This window comes from Suillus fuscotomentosus (genome assembly GCF_016647785.1).
Source record: "Suillus fuscotomentosus strain FC203 chromosome Unknown F5891scaffold_96, whole genome shotgun sequence".
NCBI lineage: Eukaryota > Fungi > Basidiomycota > Agaricomycetes > Boletales > Suillaceae > Suillus > Suillus fuscotomentosus.
The window spans coordinates 91446-108437 of record NW_024539608.1 but is presented as its reverse complement, the minus strand read 5'-3'; the positions used below and the strand labels follow the sequence as shown (position 1 = coordinate 108437).

General features: G+C 46.5%; 1 protein-coding gene across 1 annotated transcript; it reads left to right on the top strand.

Moving 5' to 3' along the window:
• Positions 1 to 14456: 14456 nt before the first annotated feature.
• F5891DRAFT_985768 (uncharacterized protein) lies at positions 14457 to 16528 on the top strand (the record flags this gene model as incomplete). The annotated part of the gene is made up of 7 exons (XM_041377646.1): positions 14457 to 14471; positions 14572 to 14634; positions 14745 to 14756; positions 14854 to 14919; positions 14946 to 15870; positions 15920 to 16143; positions 16202 to 16528. 7 exons carry the CDS (start codon positions 14457 to 14459, stop codon positions 16526 to 16528), a joined length of 1632 nt encoding a protein of 543 aa, XP_041219120.1.
• Positions 16529 to 16992: the final 464 nt, after the last annotated feature.

Below are 16992 nucleotides of genomic sequence, written 5' to 3'. Positions count from 1 at the left end.
AGAGATACTAGGACATATCTCGCTTTCCTCACATATCACCGGCCGATTTCCTACTCATGGAACATACTACTAGTACTCATAGGGCTCAATGGTCATTACCAGTGGGCAGCTCCTCACCTTCGAAAACTGCGTTCAATAAACATGAATAGGTCATTTTCATTAAATCTGGAATCACAACCTCATCGTCTTCGACGGAATTTTTAGCAGTGGTAGAGATATTAAAATCAGCTGCAGCACCGATAAATGCTTACTAGCTCGTGTCAGACACGATACTATGAGGGAACACGGCGTATCTATGGATACCTTCGATTGTGAATATTGAATGTCGGGACTACGAGTGAGCACCATCTACAATCGAGGTCATGAGCGCTCATCAGCTGCTGTGCTGCAACCAGACTGCAGGTCTTCGTTGAGATCGATCTCTTGTATACCCCTCAAGAACTTCCTGCAATACTATGATGCCACATTGCCACCAATACGCCCCTAACCTTCATCTACAGAGCTTCTTCTCCGACGTCACTGCACTGTACTTCCACCGCAGACTTTCTGATCGACCCACGCCATAAACGAGGCATCAATAATCGTGGAACGGCGCAACAATATATCAACATCACCCACCACTCGCCATCAGGGACTGAAATATTCGATTTATGCGCGCTTGAACTATTATGAGGATACGTTGGCAGAGAGCAGGTAATATCATTTCAAGGTATGGAATGATATATAAAATTAACCAGCGTGCGTGCTTCGTAAAGTAGCCATGGGGCCCGGGTGGCTATGGTAATGTGGAATAGGGTTGGACTTCGAACTGAACTAGCGAAGGGTAAGATCTTCTAGGTCGAATTACGAAGACTGATTGAAACGTCAGGAAAGCTAGTTCTATCAATGGCATCGGAGGTTTGACAGTTTTGCGTTGCATAGTCAGCAAATGACGGTCATCCACATACATGCGTTTCTTTTGAGTCTCACCATCATCTTCATGGCACACAGGCGCGCGACCCGTATGAGAACTACGGTGACACCACCAGCGCCATGTTCATGAGGAGCCGCACCGGACCATCTCGTGCACCACTGTTTCACGATCACAATATTATTGCAATCCTGGACTTTTTGATTTCAATAAGCTCGAAGGAGTGGATAACAATGAGATGTTTCGTCGAATTAGACGTTCCTGAAGTGCGACAAGTTAACGCAGGGATCAGGGTACAACTGCTGTGACTGTGCAGATGATGACTAGGTATGAAGAACAAACTCCTAAAAGATAGAAAATGGCGTGGAGGGTAGCCGTGCTATGGTGAAGAACTAATTAGTGGTGGTCCAGACAGAACATCATGACAAAGATTCTTCACCCTTGTCGACCTCGTGGCTCAGCAACCGAGATGAAAGTCCTACTTTCCTGAACTTTAACCACATGTATCACTGTCATTATACTTCGCCACCGGTGACCCAGCTTCTCGTGACGCAAACATCGATCATAGCAGTGCCGAAGCGGGACGATCAGAATTCGACCTGACATTTTGCTTGTGGCATTCAAGCATTGAAACGCTGGTCATCAACATATACCGCGGCCACTTCATAGTTCTTCATCTAGCGCGTCTGTAGCTGTCCGTGGCGAGCGGTGCACCTTTGAGTCATGAAGGTTCATTTTGCAAGTTGCAGTGATACTCCACCTGGCACCGACCGTAAGTGAAAAACAAATTTGGTTCAGATTATGTAATTTCAACTACTTACGGTACTAATACTACGCCGCTGGCACCAGCGCCGGCACCTACCCTAGTGCTCAGCGCTAGTCAGTCCGTGTGGCCCTTCACATTAATATCGCCTTCTTGTCAGTAGGCAAGGGGCAAGGCAGGGGCGAGGAATCCGACGATTGCCGGATCCATACTCCAGTCTTCCAGAACCCAGCAAACAGTGAAGCTCTCCTTGTGTCCTGTCTGTAATTACGATCCAGAGCCTCGACTCGGATGATATGAAGTAACTTCGAACGTTAAACGCGGCTGCCAACTCATTTAGCCAGGGATCGCTTGTTTGAGGAAGAACAGCGTGAGTTTTCTGCAGCTTCCATTACATGATAGTATCTCACACGACTCGGTTTTAAGACCAGGTGGCTTCTTATCCGCCTGCAACTTGGCGTGCAAACAGTGCTGCGCCATAGATCAATGCATCCCAGTTGATTCTACAAGCCCACTGTAGCAGTTCCTGAACCTGTTCACGGTCACTAAGTACATCCGCCGATTCAAATCAGCGAAATGCTTTCATTACACAACAGTCCGTCGCAGGACCTCTACTCGTGCTGCACTATCAATATACACACCGGTTTAACTCAGAGGATGACATAGCATCACCCAAGTGTCTTTCATTTCCATCTTGAAATGCATGAACCCGTGCTTGCACGTTGTTTCTTAGAACCATCCAGGTGAAGGAGTCCTTGAGGTAAACAGCCTGCGCGCTTGCAAATCGGACGTTCCTCCACAATGCCAAATGAAAGCGGTCGACAAATTTATGCTGATTGTTGTGATGCTCAACATCATATTACTTTCAATATCATTCTCATTTCAAGTTCACCGGTTCACTGATGAGATTTATGATGCATAGTAACAATGTCTCACATTTTTGCGCCACTTCTACGGCCCCTGATCTCTCTACATGTCCACACACACGAGCCTGCGACATTCCAACTTGCCATACATTCTATACCTTTAAAGAGGGGAGCGGAATGAATAGAATTATGCTCTCAACTTAAGTTACCATGGCCCTCCTACCCTTCACCTCCGCTTCTATCCTCTTACTGTTATGCATTCCATTTGTTTGTGCATTACCTCCTCTCAATTGTACTAGTACCTCTACACTCGATGTCACCGGCTCACCATCTAGCAGCCACACTAGGACCTTGTGGGACATCATTTGGAGCTGCGTTGCAACTCTATTCGCATGCACATGGACCGCAATTCATCCAAACATCCCGGGTATGGATGAGGGAAGAATGACTATCTTCTTTCGTCGCCTATTCATCATGGTTCTGGCACTCATTGCCCCAGAACTCATGGTCACCTGGGCCACAATACAGTTTCTAAGTGCGCTTGACACTTTTAAGGAGTTCAATGCGAAATTTTACCCGGCCTGCGGCGACGATCCAGATATAGGGAGGAGCACAGCTACATTACTGGACGAATTTACAGAATCAGATGGAAAAAGCAGTTCACATTCAAGCGCTCCCCATGGTGCAGGTCGCAATCCCAGAGGTCGGTTGCTTGCTCAGTCTTTGACTGCGGTAACTAACTTTGTTCAATGGATGTCTCAGAGTGGACAACGGTGCATGGGTTTTTCGCATGGATGGGTGGATTCACGCTTTACTGCGATAACAAGCCACGAGTTGCTCTTACTCCCAAGGAACTCGTAGACCTCATTAAAGAGGAATACGTGGATATCCCTGACATCGTGGAGGCAGACATAGAAGGTCGAAGTAAGGGCGACGCACTATCCAAGGGAGTCGCCATTCTGCAGCTGGGGTGGTTCATCCTGCAGCTTGTCGCCCGTTACATCCAGCACCTTCCCGTAACCCTTCTCGAAATCGACACCCTGGCTGTAGTCTGTCTGTCCTGCATCGCCTGTTGCCTGTGGTGGAAGAAGCCTAAGGATGTACGACGCCCTTATCCTATCCATTGGAACAAAAATAAAGCCGAGGCGCTTCAGGATCGGTCATTCACCTATGAGTACGTGGTCAATATTCTCCCCTGAGATCATTCTTATTCACCCACATTCTAGAAAAGTAAATTCAGAATTCTCCTTGGATAGCTGGCATCATTATCTCCTCGTTCTCATTTATCCCTTGAGGGGTCTTATGGGCACTGCTGTGGCCATTTCTCCCTATGCTGTCCGAGCACGTCGGATTCCGTCTTTAGGTGGCTATAATAATGATGATCGTCATGATCTTAATCATGTCATTACACTTTTCCTTGGATGCTTCTGTGCCGTTATATATGGAGGACTGCATTGCCTGGGCTGGCATTATTTATTTCAGTGGCACACAGATCAGGTGCTATGGCGTGTGGCTTCCATTGTGATGGCGTCCGCATCGGTACCTCTTCTTCTGACATTTGGCGGAGCCATATTGTTCAATGCCCGCCATGACAGTTGGGCTGTGAGATTTGCTGTAGTTACCACCGCTTTCATATATATCGCTGCACGCGTTACACTAATTGTACTTCTAGTGTCAAGCTTGCGATCGCTACCCCCTGGCGTTTACGATACAGTGGCGTGGACCACATTCGTTCCACATATTTAGTTTCCTCTTACTTACATCACGATCATGATTATTCTCTTGCTAGAAGCATACTTTGGATCTCTCATTTCTTCACTGTTTCCGCGTTGTCTGACCAATAGAGCTTGGAAACCAGATTATTTATTAATATCGTTCAAGTTCCTCAGCCTGATTATTGGTCGAACATTTTGATATTACGAGAATTATGAATAGCTTACATTTTGCTACAATGAAGTGAATACCTAGAAATATGAGGTTCTGAGGCATAACTTTCCACTGTGATATTTGAGTGGTCAAGACTTAAAAGAACACCACGGACTCGGATGCTCACGCAAATCAATGTCGCGATGGTCGCAGTACTACAAGGTGGCTTCAGAAGATAGCTCGTGACCTACGTTCATATGTCATACCTTGTCATTGAGCCATTCTGAATTGTCCAGAACGTCAGGGCGTCGATGATACGGATAGTGCTATGAGACGAATAAATGTCAGCTGTACAGTGGGAAAACTCATATGATAACCTACTCTGTAAAGTTCTGCGAAAGAAGTAGCACATAAAAGTTGTGATCATGATATCCACGAGTGTCGAAAGTGAGAGTCCCATCGTGAATATCCAAGAAAATCCTATCTGTTTTAACACTACGAAGCTGCACACCACAGATGAGAAATCACGTTGAAAGAATGCACTGTATGATTGCAATCTGAGCCTGCAGAAAACGAGTTTCAGTGGCTATCAATTATGTTTCAAACATTGCTCACATTTCACTCATTGTGACTGAAAAAGTTTAAAGAATGTGCGTTATCGCAAGAACCACAAGTGTGAATGTTTGATAACTCACTGCTAGTCATGACTGAGGTGAAAACATCAAAATGAGTTTACATTATTGCACCACTTACTAAAGTGTACCTACCTAAACGAACGAGAGAGAGCACAACCTGAAAGAACATCACATTGAGTACATAGCAGACTTTTGAATGCAAAACATACAATTGGAATCACTACAGTGAACTTCTTATTTTGCACTACCCACCGACATCAGTGTGTGAAAATAAAGGAAGAGAAGCACGAACGTCTATAGATTCGGTACGCAAACTGAAGTGGGTGAGTCAAAATTATATTGTCCTTGTATGATATAGCCAACCTTTGGATGATGAAGGTGATCATAGCCTGATGGATATTCCAGTAGTAAGCATTGTGCAGTTCCATACGAGTGAAAACGCACAGTAAGCTCGATCGCAGGCTGTACGAGGATGCATCAACGACAGTCCAACATATCCAAAACGTGATTCCTCACACCAATACTCCTGATGGTGCATTAATTTTCCGACTGATTGTGAATGATGGTATCACACATACCAAGGGCATCAGTGAACGCACGAGTCCTTGAAATTGTAGTCATTGCAGCTGTAGTATCGTGTAATTCTGCTCCTACCAAATATGACTATGTATCCCACGAGAAATTTGACTTGATCGTACTTAGCCATGCATGGTCAGCAATACATGCTCGCTGGAGGAGTCTGCGACAAAGTCATAAGAAGCTGCCTTCGCAGCCAGCAACGGACATAAGCGCAATGGTGTCCGTATTATCGAGCGTTCTCACTTGCAAGCATGTATGCTTCATATTGAGAGATTATTCAAGACTTTCTGCAGGACAATGACTTTAATCTTTGACAAGAGACGGAGATTGGTCCGACGGTTAGCAACAAAGTCATGACAGGCTGCCTTTGCAGCCAGCAATAGACGAAAGCTCACTAGCGTTGATATTGTTGAACATTCTCAGCTCCTATCAAATATTGACTTGATTTTAATGGTATATAAGGCTTTCGGCAGGACAACGGCTTTAACCCTTTACAGCAGATAGAGATCGGCCTGACAATCGGCAGCAAATTTGTGACATGCTACCTTCGCAGCCAGTAATGGACGGGAGCTTACCAGTGTTGATGTCATTGAACGTTCTCAGCTCCCATCAAATGTCACCTCAATTTTAATGTTATCTGAGGCTTTCCGAAGGATAATAGCTTTAGCACCGGCCAACAGATATAGTTTGGCCTGGCGGTTCATGGCAGAGTTGTGACATGCCGCTGTTGCGGCCACCAAGGGATGAAATCTCAAAGCTCACTAACATTGATGTTGTCAATCATTCTCTTCGGAATGCCATCAGATTGTACCAGGCGCAGTGTCATACTTGTATGCGGCAGATACCCGAATTACTAAGTTAAGTTTTTTTAATTTTTAAAGACCAGAAACAGCGCAGTGTTCTGGAATCAATTCGCACAGTCAAAATTCGTGACTTCAAAGCCTCGGGCAAATGGTCTTCGAACAATCCGATGTGCTAATTTGAACATTAAGGCTTTAAAGAACCCAGACGCGAGTCTTCATCAAACTAAGAGATCAAGCGAAACCGATTTCAAAGCATGAGTCAATCAACTTGAAGGGCGTACCTTTTGAATTTCCTCGTTCTCTGGGTGCCAGACAGGTTGGTTGATGAATCAGTCAAGAATGTCAATTAACAGCTACTACTAGGCAACCAATTTGTTTCAGAAATGGAGGTCATCGAACTCTTCGTCGGCCTCTTCTCTATCTTCCCCCCCTTCAAGTCCATCATGTTCGTCTTCTGACTCCTCTTCACTAAGATCATCTTCTGACTCCTCTTCGTCAAGATCATCGTCCATATATTGCTCACCAGCATCTTCTGCATGGCCCTCATCGATTCTCGTGCTGTCTTCTATAGCGTCTGTTGGTGCTGTCGACTCGTAGTTGTTAAAGCAGTCTCTTACGATCTTCCGCAGTGCCACTGAGTGTCCTATGCCTAAGTGTGTATAACGCAAGAACATATCGCGATCAGCAAAACTAGTTCAAACATAATTCAGTATTTACACAAATTACGAGAGGGACACGACACACTCACATTCTGACATAGTGCTCTTCCCAATCATCCACCTCCTTGCTGGGACGTCCGAACGATGTTCCGCGGCGCAGTGAACTTACACCCCGCCCTGAGGCGAATGCAGGAATTAGGTGAGCACCTCGAATCACTTGTCCTGGATTGAGAAATCCAAATGCATCATGATCAGACTCTTCTACGAATGCCACCTTGGGAAGGCGGGCATGTCGCATCCCAGACTGATAATCCGACGGTACTAGTGGTGCGAGCCACCTAACGTAAAGGACTTCTAGGTGCTGTTTCTTGGTTTGGCCTTCGAGCCACGTATCCATGTGATAGATACCGAGTACACGAGCGTACCAGTATGGGTGTCTAGGGTTGGTTTCTCCCGAAAGAACCATAACATCCGCATGTGTTCTGGGATTGATGGTATCGTATTCTCGCTTCATGTCGTAAGTCGTATAGTGGACCTGCATTGTGTGAACTGAGTAGACCGTACTGTTAGGAATGACGACCGAACTGCGTTCCTTGTCCGTAAATACGTGGTCGCAATGGCTGACATCTAGCTTATTCAGCCTGTACAAAATATGATCCTTTAGTTTTGGAATGAAGCACTAAAACGGTCATAAGCAAACTGACAGCCAACTGGAACAAAAGCACAATGGTCCCTTACCTTAGTGGCTGGGTCGCCGTCGTGCTCCTGGAGAAATGCAAACAATGAGACCGGATCATTTTGATTGGTTGATATATAGTGGTGATCTTTGAATGACGATGGAGCAGGAGAGTCGGCTGGCAATGGTTGGTAGTCGGAGGAGGAGATGCCCGCTGCTTCCGCAACGTGTCGTAGTACACGACGCCTGCGTTCATGCTTCGCCAGCTGTTTTGGAGGGTCAAGCTTACTAGTTAGAGGATAAAATGCTTTTAAGGCTCTGTGCGCCAGCTCTCCCTAAGCAATAACATAATGTCAAAAATGCCCTTGAGGGCTATGCAAGACACTCACAATCTGAGTGGTAAAAGAATCCGTCGTACCAAAGAGCCGGATAGTCCGCACGTAATCTCCCATTGCATGAAACTTGTAGGTATTCAAATTAAACTTTTTCGCCCTTGGTCCGCTAGATTCTGGGGGGACATCATTAGATCCAACTTGCTTCGCGAACCTTCGATAGCGAGCCGCCTTCTCTTTCGGCAATTCCACAGTGACAAAGGCGGCTCAGGTAAATTCGCGAAACTCCCGCAACTGCTTAGATAGATCCTTGAATGTGTTCTCGAAGAAACATAGGGTCGACTCAGAATGCATTCTGAGCTTCGCCAGTGCATGCCACTGTGCGAATCTATATAAGAGAGACTGCACGATTGCGTCGTGATCAGTAGGAAATAGGCCTTCAAACACAGGTATCGCACACTGAAGAGAGGCAATCAGCATAGTTATTGGTCAAGTAAAAGGGGAACAAACCTGCAGGATATCTTCAAAATCTCGTGCCGCGAAGTCTCTTCATTTCAGATGTGTTGTTTGCGAATATTCGAATCACCCCATTACCGAAAGATGGAACCTGACGAAACCTATAGGAGGATAGAGTTTGGTCCTTATTACGCAATAAATGCTGTATGAAAACTTCACTTACCTTGAGTCTAGGATCGCAACTAACTGATTTCCCCCCGGAAGCACAGAAAGAATCCTGATGAGATGGGTGAATAATGCCTTCCATGTACCCAGCTCGCATTCGTGCATGAAATCCACGACGAGCATCCGAAACGGGTCAAGGCCTATTGCTCCCAACTTCTCGACGAATTTATTCTGAGTCGCTCATCTGAGTCAATAGGAAAGAGCGGTGGACAATCTGAACTCACCACAACAGGCACCCACGAACCCTCTCCAAGCATCTCCTCAACCTTAGTACCGTCCACAGTGTTTCCCCACTGATAAATATATTCTCGTGCTCTGACAACGTTAGTTGTAATATAGACTCGAAGATTTTGTAGACGGCTCTTCATATCCTTACGAAGGCCTAGGGAAGTAAACACATTCTTCGGTGTGAGACAACGAGGGCATGGGCATGAGCCCATATCCTTAATGGTCGCAATTAAAACCCTGAAAGTTGTTGAGTGATTGCTCATCATCGAAGATAGAACGCACTTTTCAGGGTAATCAGCCGAATATGTGAATATACGCAGAAATATCCTGCGTAACACACCGTCTGCACATTTCAACACCATACCATGTTTGTATGCGTGAAGGAACTTTTCGTCTAGTAAGGTATCCCAGCATGCATGGAACAATTCGCGTCGGCAGTGCATGTGAAGGGCAGTAATGCCACTTTTAGATATGCGAGGCAAGCTACTCAGAAGGTCCTTGACCCTATCAGGCAGCTTATGGGCAATATCGGTAGCAATCCTTGAGGATACAGCAGGAGAACGCACCGAAGGTAGAAACCCCACCAGGTGGCATGCGCCGGACTTCAGTGCAGAGCGCGCATACTTTGTCAGATTTCCAAAGTATAGATAGAGGGGCCAGGCCTTTGCCATTCCGAAGTTCGCCAGATGCGTGGTATCTGAAAAAAACATAAGACCGGCAATTACTCGCTCCAGTGTGCAACCAGGCTCCCTTGGGAGCTTTTGCAGCTCGTCCTGGGCATCTAACCAAGAGTCGGAGGTATATAACTCGTTGAATACTCGCTCTTGGTGACTATCCAACGGATCTTTCCACATGTACTTGAAAGGTGAGAGGTGAAATGCGTTAGCTTGGACATCTGCGAAAGCTGAACGAATAACTTCGACGAGGGGACGAAAGTGGAATCCTGGAACAGTAAAAAGTCTCGCATCATCCTTCGATTTGGTGGGGATGCTAATGGTGACGTCAGCCTGGGCCCAGTCATCTGGAAACTCGATCTTATTCTTGTTGGCGTCGTTGTCCAATTCTCGTAAGCTCTTCTTCACCGAAAAGTCTTCCAGGTGCTTCAAGTCAAAGTCGTCTGCCAGCATTACATCTTTCACGAGACGGGCAACTTCAGCCTCCGATTTCTTATTGCTGCCGGAGTTCATCCAAGACATGAGTCGATAGACCGTCATGTTGGGAAAAGGGTACGGAGGTGGGAGGATGCATGTATCATTCTCTTGTACGGCTTTCGGACACGTTGTTGAAAGTAACATAGATGGGACAAATTTGTCGGGCTCAAAGGATGGGCGACGAGGGTATAGCCGGTAGAGTCCGAGAGAATTGTAACTGGTCTGGAGCGTATCTCGCAAAGTCAACAGAACTCTCCGGATCCTAGATTGAGGCGGAACTGGACTTCGAGAAGGTAAAACTTCGATATTATCTGAGTAATTACTGTCCTTGTCAGGAAGAGGAGCATCATCGAAAAATCTAGGTATTCGCCTCAGCCTACGGTGCGAAGTTTCTTCTGGAGAGTGAAAAGTAGTTTGAGCAAATATGTTGTTCAACCATAATGAATCTGAGGCATACCTAAAGTGTCGGTATCCATTGCGTTGTCAACACTATCATCGGCATCAAAGTGAGGTTGCCGCTGCTCTGAGTGTTCAAGGCTCCCTGCGGTACCAGTAGAAATGCCATCCTGCGTCCGCCTGCTTGCTGGCTCGCACGAAAAAATGGGTTTGGGACGATGATCACGCCCCACATGAGGAGCAGGTAATATTGTTGTCTAGAATTGTGTAACAATTGAACTGTCCGATTCATGGAATTCGTAGAAAATCGATCACTTACTGAAGAACTGCCTGATTCACCTCGCCGTAGCATTCCAGATGATGACCGTACCAGAGAAGCAGCTCTGGCGGCTGCTTTCATCCTTTCTTGTCATTTTTGGCTGGCTAGGACTCTGGACCGGTGATAAAATTTGCATGACGTACGATGCCTGGTAAGCCCTCGACCACTGTCTGTTGCTTTCTCCCAGGAGCAGCCTGGAGCATTGCAAGATACCATTGCGATGGCTATTAGATTGACAATGAAGAGCAAAAGAACAAGCCATAGAACTTTCTTGCGCATTCGTCGGACCCTACTGAGTTAATTAGTAGTTAGAGTGACAGTTCGAGTTGGTAGTACTCGCGTCAACTTTGGACTGGCCAGCGCTTATTACATAAGCACACCTGTGACTCCAGCTAACCACCGCTAGCTCTGGCTTCATGGCATGATCAGAACTCCGGTCAATATTATTGTTCGTTCTGGCTATCGAGCACCTGCGCCCCACAGGAGGTCAGTGAATACATTAAAGGACGCAGTGATGGCTCTTCAGCAACCGGCATGGCACCCACCTCGTCAAATTGACCAACCTGTTCTTAAGATCTTCAATTCGTTAACCAAGACCAAAGTGCGTGTCTGAACTGGGTGTTAGATCGATCTGCTGACTGCTGATATAGATAGACGGAATTTGTACCCATCGATGGTTCTCACGTCAAATGGTATAACTGCGGTCCCACAGTCTACGATGCCTCTCACATGGGTCATGCGAGGTCAGGGTTTACTCTCTGGTTGAATTTTGACATGGTTTCAGAAATTATGTCATGCAAGACATCTTGCGAAGAATAATGTCAGGCTGCTTTGGCTATGACGTGCACTTTGTTATGAATATTACCGACATAGACGATAAGGTGCGTGATCACCTAGCTGTATGATCGAAACGACGTCTTACACGCCCTGAAGATCATCGTTAGAGCGCATCAAAATTATCTCTTTTCACAATTTAGAAACTCGGCAACTGCGCTTTCAGCCGATCTACTGTCACAAGTCAGTGAAGCATGGGGGGCGCCCCATCATCATATCATCCAGGGCTAAGGCTACCTTAGATCTATGTCTGCAATTGTACAAGCCAACCTCCCGCTCTTGAAGTGCCCATCTATGTATAGAGGTTTCGACTGATCCCTCCACCAGCCGCATTGCCGTATCCTTCGACCTATCTTCTTATAGCTGCCGCGCATGTTCATACTGCTGGCCATGATGCAGTCACTTTCGAGATGTTTTACGACGCTTTCCGTGAACAATACTGTGCTTTGTTGCAGGAGGAAGCATTGGAGTGTCCCGGTGTACCCGGGATCATAGGATCAGTGCTTGTTGTGCAGCGGCTATGTAGTATTCCCACTCGCATTGTATATACTAAATAGTTCGTCTATGAAATTGAAATGCTTTGCATGGCTATAGCTGCTGCTTGAGCGGCATGATTTTGAAAGTTACAAACTTGTGACCACCATGAGGTACTATTAGTAATACTAGCAGTAGTAAACGTAAGACGCGCGAGGACCTGGCAGATGCTGTTATTGATGCTTCTCCTCCCAAGTGTGCCACTAGTACTAGTAGAGCCAGCACTCGACAGGACAATTATGGACTGGCGTCTCCGTTTCATACTTGTGCACAGCCGCTCTCATCAGCAGTACATGCACAGTACAGTATACGCCACAATCCATTCCCTCCAAGTCACCTCAAAGTAAGTAGTACGTCGATTTGTTTCCCCTTCTAGTATACCAACCACGGTGGGAAAGTGACGGCTTGTCGTCAGTCACTAGCTTGATGTTGCAAATCCTTTGTTGTTCTTGGCTGAGGACTCAAGAAAATAAAATTGTGACATATACATATTTCAAACAGATAGCTATTTGTTGCACTTGTTTTGCCATCGGATCAATGACGAATTTAAAACGATCACAAACATACACCACACAACAAGGAATAAATCTTCAACGTTGTCAACTCCTGAGATCTGTAATAGAGATTAGTATTACACGCATGCCAATCAGTGTGATAATCGCCTCACATCAACTATTGACAAATGAACTTGCTGTTGGGAGACTCCCTCTCTGAGTCCATGCCATCATTGATATCTTCCTCAGGTAGACCTAAGTTGCGTGCAAGATCCTCAATGTGATCAAGCTGTACGTCAGATACAACGAACGACCTGATATCGCAGTTATATGCACCGATATTGAAGTCTATATCGATATCAAGTTCTTGTGAGGTACGTCCGACCAAAAGCTGTTTGAAAGAGGAAGCTTCTGCATCACTACGAGCATATTCTAGAGCATCCTGCTCCAGCATTCTTTCAAGAAGCTTTGTGCGCTGCACTGATGACTCGATCTCCCAAGCTGTCGTCAGAACTCGCAAGCGCCTGGATTCGCGGGTGGCTTGCATTGCAACGACAGCTTGAGCGACAGCCTTGCTAGACATGCCTTCCAAGCCACGTTTGAATAGTTCTTTCCCCTAGGATAAATGGTCAATCATTGTGAAATTGTAGCATTGAAGGCTAACTTACCGCCTGGACATCAGTCAGAGTCATGTCAGTCTCGCTAGAGTATTTTCCGACGGACTTATGAAAAAAACGGAGCTCGATTGCATTAGGCCCATGGCCCTGTCTGTCATAAGGCTTGAACCGTCCTTTTGCATGTTGCACATAGTAAGACAGGTTTTTTGAGGGAGGGAGGCCTGGCAAGGTCAAAAGCTCATCTTCTGACGAATCATTTGTAACATCTGAGTCAGACGATGGTGATGATGGTCGGCGACTCCTGAAGCGTTTGGATGACATTCTGAGTCTCATTGGAATATCACGACAATAATGTCGCCTCCCATGAAAAGCAGAGTCGTGGTCACTGGCCCGGGCCACGGTAGATGTCTGGATGCTAGAATCACGCCAGAGATGACGGGACGACTCGAAGTCCTCATCCTGACGAGTAGGACTGAGTTGTCCGATAGAGCTTGGAGGAGGAGTAAGACAGGCGTGCATTTCTGATTCGCCAGCCTGAGAATGCCTCATAGTTAGTTGTTGGTGTGCGGCGTGTTGGAAGACTTTGAATGAAGGTTCGAAAGGCACACAGATTTCACTGTGAGACTGAAAACACTGGTATTACCTACACTTGCCATGATGTATTAATTTCCCTGGAAGGAGTTTGAACCCAGACGTTTCCTTGTAGAATTACTCGACTGTTTCATTGAGGAAACCTTGACTAAAATGGTAGGTCGGGGGGCTCATCGTAATGATAGACACGTGACATGCCGATATGGGTTGTTATCCTCGCCGTATTTGGGTAAGGCTTACAGGCCTGCTGTTGCACGCCCCGTAACCCATTAATGAATTCGAAAATTGAGCTTGACATCTACTAATAGTTCCAAGGGTTTAAGAATATAGAACTTAGAACTTCGTGTGCGCACCACTCGAAGGTCCCCGTCACATTCCAGACCGGGGACCACCAGCTCAGTTATTACATGAGTGAAAACCGAATGATGTGACGGCGTGAAAGTAAGGTTCAATCAAGAGTGACTCGGATTGGTTTGTTCAACAAAACCATTCTGGATTTGGGTAAGTCTTACTACGGCCACCATGATGCCGCATCAAGTCACTTGATTTCCGAATTCTAACTTCAAGTTTGTCACTGGCCCAGGAGTACTGCTAGTAGCTTAATCGCCATTGTGTCTGGCTCTTTGCGGTATTTCAGGTCTCTACTGGTGACTACTATACCACTGTGACAATCCTTACCATCATATTTCGTAAATTTCAAGTCAGTGTTCAAAGTTGTCATTCCCGCTAGAACTAAGCGGCTCTCTATTGAAGAAGCAGTGGCTATTGAATGGTCGAAATTTATAATGTTTGATGATCGATTGTCGATAGCATATCATAGTAGTAAGTCACACATGTAATATGCCTCGCTGTTATCATTATCATCATTACGAGCATCTGACAGCAGTGAGTCCGGCTAGCGATTCATATGCGACCGCAGCTGAAAGATACGCTGGCTGGGCATTATACCAGTAAGGGGCTCAACCAAGGAGTCACTAGTTTATCAGTAAGTACTAAAGTTAAATATCAAAGTTCAGTATTCGACCGCGGCACTTCAGCCTGACTCCGAACCACCGCCATTGTCCCTTGGCAAACATCATTATGATTCCTCCAGGCTCAGATCAAACTGCACGTCGCCAGGAGCTTGGTGATGATCATGATGTTAGCCACTGCAGCTTTCAGCCACCTCCAGACTCAAATGTCAAGATGTCCGAGTATGAATGGTCACAATGGTGGGATGAAATGATGAACCTGCCGCCAGTGGCAGACTCCGGGTCAGGCTGGCCTGACTCAGATATGCGGCCTGCCGCCTCGCTGGACATCATAGCACCGCTGTCCCATGAAAACGAGTCAAACCCGCACAACAGTTCAGCTCCTGCGCCAAGTCAGGTTCATCACACCCCCGCAGAGACCCCACTAGCCTTATCCTCCGAGGAAATTTTGGCCTTGGTCATGAGTTTCGGTGACTCGGACGCAACTGACAGTGCCCCAGAGGCTGGAGTCACGGCAGTCCCGCATCCATACACCCTTGAAGTCGCTGGCAGTGATGTTCACGCCCGCCTGTCGAATGTTCGCTTCGACCTGCCGCTATCATTGGGTCAGGTTGACTCACCGCCGCCATCCCGAAGTCGATACACCCCCTACAAAATTATTGACAGGCCTGACATTCATCGTGGCAGGCATGGTCTTAGTGACGATGCCGAACATCACGCTGGCCCATCACATCACAGCCTGATGCCAGGTGTACCACATCCTGCAGCACCATTGTCTATGACATCCGAGTTGTTGCCCCCAACTTCTGCGCTGTTCGGTCTTGAGAGCCTACCCAAGGTAAAATTGAAGGCCAAAAAGGGCATGAAACAGTCGATGCTCGACGATTCGTTTCTACTTTCATCCAAGGAAAGATCAAAAAAGGCGATTGCCAGTCTCACTGCTGTCGTAACGGCATTCAATGATCGTAAGTCTCACAATATTCATCGTAACCTGACAGCTGATATCGAGAACAGCTGAACTTACCTTGTGGTCCCGTGGGAGTGACGCCAAAAAGCACGCAGAAAAAATTGGCAAGACTGCCAAGCACCTCAGGAAAAAGGTCAAGGATATAGTTCGGACGGCAGTCTTATTTGGCTACAATTTGGATGAAGCCTTGGCAACCCAAACACAAGAGGAGATAGAGCTTACCGTCAGCAACCTTCTGCAAGGCGACGTGTTCCTATACGGAGATATCAAGGTAAGTCCGGCATTATTCTCTCCTTCAGGCTACAATATGCTCATGGCTTTACGGTCAGGTGGGAGGAGAGACTATAGTCGGCGTGCCCTTTGCGAACAGAGTAGTGCGGCATTTTGCGCAGCACGTACTGTTCCATCAACTTGACCTCCAGGAATATGTCAACCCCAGCCGAGACCTTGGGGCATTATTTGCTTTCATCGGGACATTATTTGAGTGGGCGTTGAGGGAATTGTCTACTGATGTTTTCATCCCCAGTGACTTTGACCTGTCCCGCGCCCGGGTGGCTTTCGACGAAAAGTTGAGTGGTCTCTACAAGTCAATGAGGGGCGATGTACGTAGCGTCCTAGTTGCAGGCATTTACACCCAAAGGGGGCAACCATCTTAGGGGAGTTACTCACTCTCAAGTGACGTTCATAGGGAAGTCTGGTATTGCTTGGACGAGCCGGTTCAATTAGTATGGTGCTAGTATCGCAAATGTACTATATACATGATAGTGTGCAAATATGACAATGATGCGAAGGGTATGCTTGATAGAGTAAAGTTTGAACACATGGACTCATACACTTGGGCCTGCACTGCACCCAGCCTCTATGTCCCATTTAAGATGTGAAGGGATGGGATTAGCAGGGCAAGTTACTTTTGTCATGGTTATTCCTATCATGATTATCAGGCTGCTCCTGTGTGACTCCTATTTGACAGCGGAAAACACCGGCTAAGAGCTAAACCCCAGTGAGAAACGGTCCTAGCCATATCTCCGGAAAACGACGGAAATATTGTGACAATATTCACGTCGATTTCCGGAGAAAAATGAGACTTATAGTCGATGTTTAGCGACTCGCATCGAGCGAG